The 16,177-nt window shown below is 32.9% G+C and overlaps 1 protein-coding gene across 2 annotated transcripts in view; it reads right to left on the reverse strand.

Moving 5' to 3' along the window:
- LOC147066384 (annulin-like) overlaps positions 1–13,988 on the reverse strand; it is a 34,160-nt gene extending 20,172 nt beyond the window's left edge. For both annotated transcript variants that reach the window (XR_015071589.1, XM_085955287.1), the window contains exon 1: positions 13,740–13,988. Coding sequence is in view for 1 of the 2 variants with exons in the window: in XM_085955287.1 (XP_085811413.1) it covers positions 13,740–13,857 (118 nt within the window). In the remaining variant the exon portion in view is untranslated. The remainder of the gene's footprint in view (positions 1–13,739) is intronic.
- Between the last annotated feature and the right edge of the window lie 2,189 nt (positions 13,989–16,177).

Consider the following 16,177-nt stretch of genomic DNA (forward strand, 5'->3'; position numbering starts at 1 on the left):
TACTGTTATTATTATTAATTTGGATATAACACAATCAAATATCGATCATTTAATATGAATCTAAAGACAGATTCGTCTACTGTATGTACAATAGTGTACACTGTTCTCACAGCTCAAATTGAATGCACTACTGTGGATATTATAAAGATTTATATATATTGTATAGAATCAATTAACCGAAATGATGAAAACACAATATTAAAAAAATATAATGTTAACGCGCTTGTTAATTCGTTGTCTTCTGTTTAAATGCTTCTGTTGGACTGAAGATAATTGCATGCCGGGAAAGATAGTCACTGGCTCCGTAGTCAATGAGTTTCCTGAGAATGATGGAGTCTTCGGCGAACAACAGAACTGCTCACTCGCTATCGTTGTGTGCCCACTCTATATCCTATTTTGCCACTTTGCTGTTCATAATAATGTGTACGCCAAGGTGGGTGCTGACTTGTGTATAAATTATATTTATGTACCTACATGATTCAGATATATTCAATCGTTCACACGGAAGACATCGATTGTGTTTATTTTTATTCTTGGGAATGCCTTTATTTGATAGACAGAGTAATGATACTATTCGTATCTAATTACCGACGTTTTACAATAATCATTTACCTTCACATCATTTAACTCCATCGAGACCAGGATAAGACCAAGATAAGTCGTAGGTATATTATAGAAGAATATTTACATTGGACGTACCTACCATTGTGGTTTAAAATAATATATGAAGTAAAAAAAAAACTCATGTTGGCTTCTAAGCGGTTCATATGGCCTTCACAGAGTTTAGATTAAGACTTCTTACGGGAAATGGTTATTAGCTATTCGCATAACCAACCCATTGAGCAATTGCACTGGATAAAATACGCATTAAAAATAATATAATTTTTGTCAACTTTGTCAAATTGGACAACTTCAAAGACGGGCGCTCTGCCAACTACGCCACCGTGAATGTAAAATATTATATGAAACCTGTCTTATCTTTCCCGTTCTTATTTTTATTACAACGTTTTTATTAGGTCGTATTCTTATTTGTCCAGTGGTTGTTTTTTTTTGTTTTTGGTTGTTTATCCAGTACATATCTTGCAATCGACTTTTAACTAACTTCCCGACTAGCTAGACATTTGAAACTTTTAGAATATGTCAGAACACGGTCCCAATTCATTCTTTTAATACTTTTAGCCACTTTTAACTAGTATTGAATTCATTTTCAGTTAATTCTGTTTTGTATGAAAAGTTATTTCGGAAGAAATCCGTAATCCAATCCACTATTATTCGTTGCTAGGGGTCTGGGGTCCTAGCAACTAAATTATTAATATATACGTGCGTTACTATGGAAATCAACATGAATGTCAAAATGACATTTCAGTATTATTTCTATCAAGTACAATTTTTTTTGATCGTTTAGCTAGTCAAGTCAAGTTTATATGATTCAACAGAAAATTTAAAAACGTTGTATATAAAAAGTTCTTTTTAACTTGTAATTATTCATGATATTTTTACCAGTAGGTATCATTCACAAAATGACTGTCCCTACGCCGTTTGCAACAATCTTGTGTAGAAGCTGACTGGATACACAACAACCGGCTGACTGAGGATCAAATTTAATTATTTATCGTCAATTGAATAGGTATGACAAATTAAACATTACGGTGAATATTTATACCTACTACAAAAACACAATATTTTGTTACGCCAATAAAGATTAAAAGAATCATATTTTATCATGAAATCAGTATTCGGTTCGTGAGGTACGTAATTAGGTAGGTACCATAGGTACATATCTCCAGGCCACGGGGACTTCAGACTGACCCGTGACCCGAAACTTGTCAGATATTTGACTCCGCTACGCTGGTTTGGTACTTGCTCATGGGCCGAGATCATAATTTATTATCGTGCACCGTTTGATAGCAAGGTTTATTAGCAAAAACACCAACCTATATCATTTCATTTGATACCTATATTGCAAACATTCAAGTAAGTTTTGTAATTGACATAGGATTAGTACTGAATTTTTATAAGTATAGCCAATTTTAATTATGTAATCTTCATTACGTAGAGTAGGTACTGCGCTGAATGATAGATGAATGCCTCCCCACCCAATCGATAACGGAGGCGGGAGGGGAGGGGATGCTATTATATATTATCGACGAATAATAAATGCAAATAAAACATGATACAAGCATCAATACTTTTCAATACATACACTAGTTTTATTAGTAATTAATAACTAATGTAATAAGACTAATAAGTATATTTTTTACCATTATACAAGTGATTCAAATGAAATTAATTTCCAATTCACATAATAATTAATTACAAACGACAATTTATGTTGGCTATTTGATTGCGGCTTAAAACACGTGTTTCATTCATTCATTATCTTTCAAAACAACCCACTGCTTGTCTGTCTGCAGATCGTGTCTGTTTTTCTTTCAATGGAGCCATTTAATTAAAAATAAAATTCATATTCAAGATACGAACATTGCAGTAGTAAATTAAGTAAAAAAAAGATTAAATCACTGTGTCGATGAAAAGACTAAAGAAGATATTCAATCGGCAGCCTAATATCACGAAAATATGTTTTACCATCTCTTATACGCCAGACGTAACAGCTAAAAGCCTACATGGTTTATTAAATTTATAAAATCAATATGTGCCTACTTAGGTACCTACCTAATAGGAATGCCAATCATGTTCGTTTTGCAAAATGAATCGCTTATAAGCGCTTAATTATGAATTAAAATACCGCCTACATGAGATCTATTTTTCTATACTTCCGCTACAAAAATACTAACAAGTCAATGAAATCGCTTGAAATAACAATAAAAATACGTGAAACATGGTAAATTACAAGATAAAAAGAACTTTTTATATACAACGTTTATTTTCTGTTCAATTATTATGCTCAATACCTATGCTCAAACTTGTACTTGATATCAAGTAAATAAAAAACGAACAAACAAACAAGCAAATCGTCTCTGTTCTGGCAGAACACACTAACTGGAGAATACTAGTTTTGAGTAATTTGACTTTGAAGTTGTTAAAATGTTTGAAATGGTCTATCATGTGAGTTTATTAAGTAATCGTAAAAAGGACGACTTTAAAATAAAGACTGTTTATTAAGAAGGTTTCCAGGCGGTAAAGTTTGAAATAAGGAACATTTTGGTTTAACTAACTCAATATGTCAATTTTTCGAATTACTGTCTTCTGTCAGAACAGTGACGAAATATAGAATACTGAAATGTCATTTTGATTTCCATAGTAACGCACGTATTTATTATAATAATTTAGTTGCTAGGATCACCCACTTAGCAACCAATAATAGTGGATTGGATTACGGATTTCTTCCGAAATAACTTTTCATACAAAACAGAATTAACTGAAAATGAATTCAATTCTACTTAAAGATGGCTAATAGTATTAAAAGAATGCATTGGCATCGTGTTCTGATATATTCTAAAAGTTTCAAATGTGTAGCTAGTCGGGAAGTTAGTTAAAAATCGATTGCAAGATTTGTATTAGATAAACAACCAACGGACAAATAATAATACGAATACGTTGTAAAAATGGTGTTTTCTTGATTGTCTAACAAAACTTTTGTTTTATAGAACATACTTACATAATTTTGAAAACACTTTAAAATCATTAAGTATATTATAACCAAAAGAAAAAATCAAACCTGCATCTCTCGGGTATCGCGCCCATGCACTTAGACCAATATGCTAAAGACGTCATACTTAATTGCGAAAAATTTTAACTAATGGCTTTTAATACTCTTCTGAAGCGTTCCAAATTGGGTTATTGTTTTATAGTTTAATACCTACTAAATAAATCTATTTTCAATATGTACTTATATATTATTATTATTATGTAGCTAGGTGAGCTTTTAAGGTTTGTAAAAAATTCTGCTACAAGTAGTTATTTTGTTTAAAGTACACCCCTCGTCCCATAAAATTATTCTTATCCTAACTATGAGAATAAAGATCGTGCGTTTTGTCCAATAAGGTGGCAACGTTTGAATCTTTCAAATTGGTTCGGATTATAGAACGTACCTAAGTATAACAAAGGACACCTCTATCCGATTAGATCAACTTCCTAGAAATAATCAGCATTCCGTTAACATTTCATGCTGATGTCAATACCGATCGGATTGATGACATCGTGCGATATCTGTGTTAGGCGACAGCACAATTAATACGAGATCGGTCATGTCACGAGGCATTCGGAATGCATTCAGAGATGCGCGGACGTTTCCATCGAAGGTCCAAAATCCATACAAGTGCATTCAGGGTGGGTTGATCGCTTTGTATAATTCTCACAACTAATAGTTACAAGCAATGACATTAATATGGACGAAGCATCTAGAAAATGAAATGACACTCACTTTGTGTCGGGTCTGCCGGATGGCGAAATTCATATTTTAATATCGGTATCCTACGCTCAAATGAACATTCTGCTTGCAAGCGGTCTGGCGACACCGCTGGGTCTGCCCATACAAAATTTCTGACTGTCAGGTTTCGACTCCACTGTTATTATTGTGTTATAAAATGCCAATGTGCCTAGTTAAAAATTGTAAAAAAAATCTACTAAACACTCCAAGAAAGATGGGATATCACTTTTCATGTGTTAGTATTATTTATTATTTATAAAATGCCATTTTAAGATAATGTTTATTCAACGCAATTGAATGACAGAAACCATTGGACAGTCGCCTGTGATACGCTGGGCTCACTTGCGTCTAATCTCCGAGAAGTGGTAAGTAACCGAGAATCTGTTTCTAACGCAATGAGTCATGACACTAATACGCCATAACAATAAAGGTTATATTACTATAAATTCTCGAAGCTTGTATCGCATAATGGAAATGGATACGTCATATGGTCACGTGACATCTACCTATACATCTGTGAATGACTTTCATGCACAATTTCTCGTGCGCGCCGGTATGAAGTGAGTTGTCCATTTAATATGTCATTGGTTACAAGTTACAACAGCCGGTAAATAGGCATGCAGAAATAATTAATAATTGGCACCTATTATGATATTAATGCTATTTGCTCCATATTAAAAATAAAGTTACTTATTTTTCAATATGTATGATATTTTCAATCGGTAGTATGACCTTGGATGGCAATGACTAGTGACTACCTATTGCAAACTATGCATGAAGCTTGTTATAACAATAAGTATTGAAATTATCTATCGTAAAAAATGTAATCTTTTTGAACTGTGTTCTGTTGTCTTTCACCATGGCCCCCACATCCTGCAGCGGCCCCCAGACCAGGATCTTTGGCGGGCTCCCATACCTATCGCTAAGGTTATGTGCAGTGTGATAGTCTACACAATCTATACTTTAGTGTTCCCTAAATGGTATCCCCAATGGAATCCTAGGCTTCCACAAAGTAAAATTAAGAGCATTCTATGTATTTTTAGCGATTTTTAGAATTTATAATGTCAGAAGTCGGCATTCAATTATGAAGCTTTGATCGCGACTCCCTTTTGTGGTAGTCAAGTAACATGAGCCCTTCAATATTTTTAATAAATAGCCATTTTCAGTCAGTCAGGAAATACTAAACACAATTAAAATAAAATTCTACACGTGAATTATCATTTAATTACTTATATCAATCATCATATCACACCGAATTGCATCACATAGTCACATATTTGTAAATGTTAATATTTTATAATTAAAATAGCATAGCAGACGACTTTTTTTTTTACTATCAGAGCAAATTTGTGGTGTGTGTTTATCTGACTTAACTGGTCGTGCCGGACCCCCAAGCTAGAGCCCCGTCAGCCCCTCTATCTCATATATTATTAGAACACTCATGTTTCTCAATAATTTTATGAAGAAGACGTGAGCGAAAAAAATATGACTCTGATGTTGGCTGTGCTCAAGCTTATTATCGAGTTGTACATATATAGCTTTAAATAGTAATTATGTATGTTTTGTCAGCTTACTTCGCAAAAATCAACTTCCTTAACAATATACTATTCACCTGTGCATTGTGTATTCTTCTGGTAAAATCGAGACAATGAAAGCATAACGACGCAATTCAAAATCACATACGAACACCTCGACTGATTGAATTGCGTCGGTAGTTAACGCGTTGCGTGTGTACCTACACCTATTTCAGTTCAATAAATCATATTCTACATTATTTCTTTGCTTATTTGCATATTTTCTCTTGCTAACTGTGTTAACTGTCAATTCTTGGTGGAAAGACATTATATTTATCAAGTTTCATCATGTATATAAATGAAGTATATACCTAACATATAGTAGGTATACTTATCGATTGAAAATGTCCCATTAAAGCGACGACCAGATCACGATAATTATTAAACTATGTGAAATATTATCAACCACCACATTTCTGTATTATTTACCACTCTGCAATATCACGTCGCTTCGAATAAAATCTGGCGAAAAGGTAAACAAGGAGGCTTACTTCGTGAATGATTTACTCACGCAAATTTTCTTTCCTTATGCCCTTTTATTTTAACCGATGAATATATGCTAACAATGTAGGTACCTGGTGTTTAAGACCCATTTACTCCTACCCGATTTAGCCTAGCATATGTGAAAACTCCCAAGCGTTTCTAGCCAAAAAATCATCGATTTAGTTTTCTTTTCATAAATAATTCTATACATACATTTTTTTGTGTGTTCTCAATAGTGTATAAAGTAATAATTAATAATAATATTGATAGTTTACATCACTGAAACAAAAGAAAAAAAATAATGTAAGTATACAAATTTATTTCGAAATAAAACGATAAAACTAAGTTTGAACTACAAAACAAGTGTGGAGACATTTTTTTAAATTTATTATTGATATATCAAATTATCTAGTATAATCTATTCTTAGTTACTACCAGAAAAAAAATTAACATTTTATTATTACTCAATGAAATAGAATTATTATAAAGAAAAAAAAATCATATACCTAGTATCAAAAGAATTATTCAATTCACAAAATCGCACAAGAATTCTACAAAATAATCCGGTACAGTACCTATCGAGGACTGCTGATAATGTAATGAAGTATAATTATTTGAATAGCACTAAAATTCATCTCAAAATATAAATTATACTTATATTTTTTCACATACTACCGACCAAAATAACAGTGAACATCATTCCTTGTTTGTTCAGTCATGTCGTCACTTATGTCCATAAAAATCACGATATTCCTAATGTAGGTTGATATAATATGATATATAAAACAACCAAAAGAATTATAAGAAATTCAAATGGTCATAAAATAATGTTTCAATATTTTTTACGACCTTCTTTGGCAGCGAGAAATACTTCGACAGCAAAAGCTATTATGAGTAAGTGAGTTATGGGAGGTATGACACAAATTATTAACAAGTGCAAGCTAAAATAAATATTAGTCATCACTAATACGAATGTATGTAGATACGTAGTCTACCCAGACGAAATATGACCAAAAAAAAAAATTAAGCACGTCGTAAATTTGGTTCCAAACTACGAATCGGCCCAGTGGAAGTTTTCACATAGGTAGGGTGGGCCGAAATATCGGCCGGCTAGGAGTAAAAGGGTTAAAGCATGGGTATTATAATAGTAGACTTAAGATATCATCATAAATTAAATTAAAAGAAGGTAATAATAATCGACCATGGTGGCACTATGAAAATAAAAGCAGAAAACGCTGGGCTGCAAATAAACCAGTCAAAAACTAAGTATATGGTCAGCACACGCGATCAGGTACCGCTGCAGAATATAGACATAGGACAGCGTGCATATGAAGGGGTGGACAAGTTCACGTATCTCGGATCCAGCCTAAATACCCAAAATAAGACAGCAGAGGAGATAAAAATCCGCCTTATCTCCTGGAATAAATGCTGGCTTGCCTGCAAGCGACTGGTGGGGTCGAAAATTCTAGGCCGAAGAAGTAAACTTTTAATTTATAAAACAATTATAAGGCCAGTGGTCACTTATGGCTGTGAGACTTGGTGCTTAACTCAAAACGAGGAAAACAAATTAGCTGTCTTCGAGCGCAAAATACTCCGCAAAATCTTTGGACCCACGTTGGAAAATGGGAACTACAGAATAAAAATTAACCACAAGTTGGAAGAGCTGATTGAACAGCAAACAATCATAAGATACTGTTAGTCCCAAAGACTATGATGGGCGGGACATGTGGAGAGAATGCCTGGAATCGCCAAGGATCATGACAAAGTGGCTACCCCAACGGAAGAGACCCAGAGACCGTCCAAGAAGGAGATGGGCTGACGCCGTAGAAGTAGACTGGCTTCATATAGGAAGACCCGGTAACTGGAGAAGTGTGGCGAGAGACCGGAGTGAGTGGAGAGCGGTTGTGGAGGAGGCCAAATCCCACCCTGGGATGTAGCGCCGTGGAAGAAGAATAATAATTATTTTAATGCTAATAAAAAAAAATTAAAACACTATTAAAGTTATAAATAAGTGTCTCCCAATCTCAATATTCAAATTTATGCATCGGAATATGTGGGTACATTAATTACCTAGGTATCTTATTAAAACAGGGCTCGAAATGACCGGAACGCCGGTCCGGTTCATAAAACCCAAAATTATCGCTCCGTCTTGTGGAAAAATTAACTTGTCCTCCTGAGATGGATAAGCCATATAACAATGAATCTAACACACTTATTTTATAAAATCACATAAAATTCGATAACTGTGTATTTACATGTTTATATATATAATATTTTCGTAAAATTATCGAGCGCTCGGTTCGTAAAATTTTCCATTTCGAGGATTGTAAATAAAGTCAGAAATCGATTAAAATGTCATCACTTACAGAGCTTTGCCAACAATCGATACTGACCTCTGGCGTCATTAAATACCTTCTAGGTATCTCTTCTCTTCTATGGTATAATATCTATTCCACGTACGTTCATAACTCTAAATCTAAATGAAATAAAGGAGCCAACGAGGCGACGAGCCCGGTCAATGATCAACTGTCAATTATGTCAAACTGGTTTATAGTATAACGCAGGATAAATTGTCTTTTTTTTAAATTCCGATAAATGACACATATTTCAAAAAACTGTAATGCTTCATTAAATGATTAATTCATTTAATTCAGTTTCATTCAGTATAAGATACTAATAAATGTATAGCGAGTCAAGTCTGCAGAGATCGAAGTATATCATATTCTTCAATATTATTTATGAATCAACACTAATAAGGTAATAAGTAATAATAATACCTACTATAATAATATATAACACTACAAATAGTATTGAATATTAAATTACAAAAAGCAGCCGAGTGCTAGATTACTACAATTAAAGAGATATGTATACATACATATAATATGCAGGTATCGCCTATTACAGCATCGCTTTACTCTAATTTAGCTCTACAGCTGCGACCTAAGTGAGAAAACCTGTATTCAATGTGATCGCCTTTAGCAATGTTACTGATAATAATATTGCTTTAAAAAAATTCACGATAGTTAGCCAATGATAATAGGTATAAACTTGAAAATAATTGGTACATATTCTGACGCGACCGAGTAAAGCAGCTTACTGGGGGGAGCCATCACTCTATCATGAGAGAAACAGAGGACTGACAGTGGTGGAGAATCTTGGTCGCTCAGAAGATAACTGAATTTCAGGGTGTTCAAGATCCTCAGCCGTGAGAGAACGACCAAGAATAGAGAGAAATTCTGTTGCTCTCCGTAATATAAAATGTACGAAATTTTATTTGTGATTTTGACTCTAGATTTCACGTAATTCGCAACATATTCATTATTTTTAATATACTACTATTTTTTATTCAGCGAATGATATACAAGATTTAAAAATATTACATTCTTTATTGAAATTTAAACCGAACTCTACTGAAGTGCGAGTACGCTATAACAAAAATTTGGAGATATCCTGAATCCGGTTGGCAATTAAGGTAAATTTTTAATACTTGGTATGCTGTAACCAGTGACGTCCCTAGACAAAATACCGCCGCTGGGCAGCGCCATAATGCCGCCTCATTTTTTATACAATATTTTTTATCATCCGTGCTCCTGTCTTTTCTGGTAACCAAGGACATCGAAAGGCAACGGAAGTAAACTAGACATCGCGAACCCGTAAAAAAATTACAGTCCTGTTAAACCTTTTATGTTATTAACACATTTTGTTTCCCACCGGTGAGCTGATTTTTTAAAGGAAATATATTTTCGTTATTAAGTACTCGGTTTAGATAGCTATTTCTATGTATATCAAATGATTCTCATCTATTTGCCGCCCTTCGAGTAACTGCCGCCCCCAAGCGACGCTCAATCTGCCTACCCCACGGGACGTCACTGGCTGTAACTACGTGGAAATGTTTCTTAAAGAAAATGTGAGTTAGTATTACCTACATAATATAAGGATATGTCTTGTTTCAGTATTTTAATAAACATGCTAGATAAAATAAATATGTATTTGGCTGTTTACTAAAATATGTAGTATGTATCTATATACCTACAAACAATATATTAAGTAGGCAACAGTAGGTAAGCATGGTTTTCGATTTCAGTCAAATTATCAATTAATTTAGATGACTGTATTTTTTAAGATGTAGGAATAATATGCTTTGTTTTAATGATTTTGACAGGTACAATAAAACATTAATTATTAAGAAAAACGAAATCATAGTTCCAAACTTTGCCTGGAAGCATTATTTAGATTTTTATCGTGGTGAAAAGAGCCAAAGCTAATGGGTTTTCCATTAGGAGAGTAATGAAAACAAATATATTATATGTATTGGATACTAAGTAAGATCAAAACTATATATATATATATATATATATATATATATGTACCTACATATTATTATATCTAGCTTTGTGCTTATATGTACCTATATTCAATGCATTATTAATAGAGGTTAAACGAAATCGATTCATCGCTTCAAACTTGGATATGGTCCAAAAAACCCCATTACATATCTATTTTGAATTAAAATAATAATATGTAGTTAGGTACGCGTACCCATTGAAATGAGATGAAAAAGAAGAGAAGGATCATAAAGATGAAATTGAAACGCCAAATAAGAAATGGTATTTTCACGATAATCAGACAAACGCCTAATTTAATAACTAACTAACTACCTATGTAGTACCTATACAATGTGCAAATTATGTTGGAGTGGCCTTACTATTATCTTATTTGACTTGACAATATTTGCTAAATTTACAACCACATTGTAAAGATTGAAGCATACATAACGAAGTAATTCTGTCTCAAAATTACAAAGCATTATTTCTGAGTTCCCTGGTCAAAATTAATGTTTTCAGATGATCTAATAATAATTGTTACTAATGCACATAATAATATCATGGTAAACACGTGGGCATAAGATTATTTTTTGTAATTTAAGTAGGCACTTACCTACATATTAAAGAAAGGAAAATCGAAAGATTCAATAAGAAATAATGAAAATACTTTAGATTCTAGATCGAATATGTTTGTATAATACTCGTATGTACATTCTTACTTGCTTGGTATGCCAAATACAAGCCATGCAAGTAATAATTATTTATTAATAGGTAGGTAGGTACCTACTATACCTGCTAAGTATACCAAACTAACAACTTACTCTATCCTAAATTTATTAACGTTTATAATACATAATGTAATTTAATACCTTTATCATAATGAAAATAATAACTCTAAGTACCTACCTATGTAAATATTATATTTTTATTTTTATTCTATCCAGTAGGACAGTGATTTCCAGCACTAGTTCCGTGAGAATTTTCAAAGAAATACGAAAATACTACGGCATCAAGAATGCAATGCAGTATGTACCTATTTTTACGTTTTTATTAGCTCGTATTCTTATTTGTCCGGTGGTTGTTTATCCAGTACAAATATTGCAATCGATTTTTAACTAACTTCCCGACTAGCTAGACATTTGAAACTTTTAGAATATATTATCAGACCACGATGCCAATGCATTCTTTTAACATTTTTAGCCATCTTTAAGTAGAATTGAATTCATTTTCAGTTAATTCTGTTTTGTATGAAAAGTTATTTCAGAAGAAATCCGTAATCCAATCCACTATTATTGGTTGCTAAGTGGGTGGTCCTAGCAACTAAATTAATAATATATAAGTGCGTTACTATGGAAATTAAAATGACATTTCAGTATTCTATATTTTTGTTTGTTTGTTTTATATTAACTTCATATCAAGTACAAGTTTGAGCATATTGAGCATAATAATTCAACAGAAAATTTAAAAACGTTACGTTGTAGATATATAAAAAAGTTCTTTTTATCTTGTAATTATTTTAAGTTTAGCTCGGAGTTAGGTCCACGTATATAGGTATATTCTGTGCGTGACGGTTATATTAATTAAAATTTTAAATCAAACACTTACATTATGTATGTACTTACAAATAATAATATGTGCACAATTTTTGTTTCTAACCAGTGAAAAGGTTGTCATTTTTTTCCCTGTCTAACCTATTACTTATGTGACAACTAGGTTCCTCGGAATTTGAAAATTATTTCAAGGGTTCCTATAACCAAAAAAGGTCGGTAATCACTGAAGTACAGATGAATTAATAAAAGTTACTTCAACCTTCACTGCATGTCAGAGCAGAGAAAGGGGAGGAAATATAGCTAGATATCTAGGATCTATAAAATATGCTTCAACGTACATAATATTATTATACATGTTAGTTTTAATAATAGTTCTAGTGCATATCCTAGTTTGACATGAAAATAATGCCTTCATAAGTAATCCATTATCGACGCTTAAAGAAATACAATAATATCGTCGCCCAAAAAGCAATGGGCACATGTGCAATTTTGACGGTTTTGAGTTAGGAATGCAGTTTTCTTCTTTTTTTTTCTCTCTACATTATGGGCAAAACGGCATTTGTGAAGCAAAACCCATGAATTCACAATTGAGCAAAGAAAATAAAGGTTACTTGTGTATTTGTAAACTGATCTTCATTTAATGTATAGGAAAAAGGTAACATGTACACGATTTTAGGAACTATGTGCAATGTTTACAAAAATAATATAGGAAAAAGGTAACAAGTGTAATTATTTAAAAGTGAGTAAGGGCCTTTGTACAAAAAAAATAATTTCGTTGCAGAAAAGGGGCCCTGGGGCAAAGGGGTGTGAAAAATTTAAAAACATGTTGGCAGCGGACAAAAAGGCCCAAATAAATATTTTGGAAGATCACAATAAGCGTAAAGTGGACGCTCGCAAATAAAAAGATGAAGATAAAGCTATTCATAAATGCATATAGGAAAAAGGTAACATGTGACTTAAAACCTATTAAAAATAAAAAAAATGACAAGTTATAAAACAAATAAAAATTGCATTTCAATCTTGAGTAATTAGGTCACATATGCTCCAAGTTTCATTTCAAAATATTAAGTAATAACCTCTCCACGATTTTTTTTCACACTTAAAATGCGTTTTTCTGAAAACTCAATTTATGCACAAGTGCCCTTTTGCTTTTGGGGCGACGATAATATCTCAATTGTTTTTTTGTATTTTCTAATGAGTATGTATAAGCAAACTCATAAGACTACGGATAATGTTAATTCTTTTAATGCGTTAAATTTATGAATACCTACGTAACTTCAATTTGGGATTTTAGTAGAAGTATTCTTTATTGATATAACATAAACCACTGACATTATTATCAGATTGGTGTTTTAAAATTGGACAAAATTATTGTATTATTATTAACTTGATAAAAAGATTTATAATATCTTACTGTCCGTGCAAGGCGGCTTTGGCAGGTGAGAATTCACATCATGTTCTGGTTTCCAAACTTTCCTGAAGAACCCACAGTCTTTACACTTTCCACAACAGCTGCTGACTCTATTACCCATAATACTAAAGGTATCGTGATGCAAATAATAATAATATTATCTTTAAGTATCCTAATAATATTTATTATTGTCAGATTAATAGTTCCAATTCACCGATGAGCGGTGTATGAATGGAGTAAAAAATGTGTTTTTTAGTCCCGCTATTAGATCATAGCCACTTCGGTATAACCTCGCAGAACGTTGTTTGTTACTCGACCCACGGCCAATGGTAATTCGCAATGCGTGTAAAAGTAAATTTATTCGCGTTTCTGAATATCGTAATGTGATAACGGGCGCGTGTTTAAGATGTAAACAAACTATCGGTGAAGTCGCGACCGAGAACGGACATAAGCCACTTTCTCTCGAAGAACGGGAGAAGACTGATGGAATGTTTTGACGGCCGGCTCTTGTATAGGCGAGCGACGACGCATCGCGAGCGTAGGCGGTCGTCGATCCTCCTCGGCGTGTTCCCGCAGGACTCGTTTTCGTGGTCGAATACACCGCTACAATATTGCGCAAGAAACTTGTGCAACGTTCCTAATCAGCTAAATAATATTTCATTAACTGCAATATTAATAATATAGAAACATAATATGTTATTGTTGTTATTGTTATTATGTTATTCCATATTATGGAAATGGATCGAACTCTTTTAGGGTGATCTTCGCACCGTGTGTAAAACCAAGGCATCTGCAAAAGACATATTGTGGACATATTAGGGTTTGAAGTCTTCGTTTTGTTAGGAGAAATAGAGTTTCTAAAAAAAAACCATAATATTTGGTTTATATCTACATTATATTGCATGTTCTTTCAGGTATTTCACTTTTACATTATCAAGTTCACGACTTTTGCAGTTGTTTAGCATTTAATCTCGAAATTGAAAAATTTGCAGATACCTTGGTTTTACACTCATGGTGCGTATGATTCGAACAGCTATTAGTTGATAACATTTGGTATTTTGTTTCAAATTTTACTAAAACTGCGTGTAGACATTTTAAATATTGTAGGTATGCTACCAGACATAATTAAATTGTTAGATGGCGACTCTTAATATTTTTACACAGACGTGAGACTATAACAAGGTTGGCTTTTTTATGTAGGCGTGTCAAAATTTCCAAAATATTAATTCTCGATTGTCTGAAGTGCCGAGCACTTTTTCATTGAGAAAAAATGTTTTTATGAATTCCATTAAAAAGGTTTAGAAATTAAAATTGAGTTCTATCTTTCACAGTGTTTATAGCCGAAGGCATAGGTACCTTTTATTATTTGAATATTTTTTTACTTGTTTTAAGAGATCGTGGGAGCATTTTAACAACGCTTCTTTCATGCTTCCTCGCCGCCTGATGAGGTCAGTGCAATAATATTACGTGTGATGCATAAAGCGTAAGGACCGACCTATGCAATTAAATGTAATTCATATTCTTGAAGAGTATTTTCCCGCTATTTTTCTACTACAAAGAGATTTATCAATTATGCATGAATTTCGTCGTTTCCATTTCCGCATCGATTGGTAAGTAATATTTGTAAAAATAATATTTAAAACCGACGAAAATACGCATGCCTATGTCATCATCATGTATTAATATTAAGTATATAGGTACCTATAGGTATATAATATATATTTATTTGTAAAACTTTTCTGTAAAACAAATATTTTTTTAATTATTAAGTAAGTACTTATATGCATTTTTCTCTTCAAAATAAAACATTCGCGTGCCATGCAAAATCATCTCACGTGCCATTGGTGGCACGCGTCCCATAGGTTCGCCATCACTTAACTATAACATGGATTTTTCTGTAAGTAATATTAACGAATTTATTATGACACCTAACAATCTTGCTTCTGTGCTTCAGTATATATTATTACTTCGATTGGTGCGATGGCGCTCGCATAAAAATTCTTTCTGCGAAATGTTTCGGGGGCTGGTCGAACCATAATGTCGAATGCCACTCATATGACAGGATAGGATCGTCGCTCTTATGACTCGGAGGAAGTCGGGAAATCACGCGGTTGCGGTTTTTTTGTGAACGTTTTACGTCTACGACGCGAAGATTTCCCCTAATTATTATAACTTATTTATAATTATAACACTGATAAGATAATGGTGTTAATTCATTATAACCTACCTAATACTATGTTTTTCTTCTGTTTTATAATTACCCACTGTAACCATTCATCCTCTATTTTAGCACAGTGTACTTCATTTCTAAATCCATATTTTATTTTCATCAAAATATAGATACCTACCTCCTACATAGAGTGGACTGGTAAAAAAACACATAAGTCTGATTCCGATAGTGACACTTTCGATTGCTTATAAATGCTTAATATGATTCATAA

The sequence above is a fragment of the Rhyacophila brunnea genome, unplaced genomic scaffold, assembly GCF_057557595.1.
Source record: "Rhyacophila brunnea isolate RB1 unplaced genomic scaffold, BYU_Rbru_1.0 scaffold_5, whole genome shotgun sequence".
In the NCBI taxonomy this organism is placed as follows: Eukaryota; Metazoa; Arthropoda; class Insecta; order Trichoptera; family Rhyacophilidae; genus Rhyacophila; species Rhyacophila brunnea.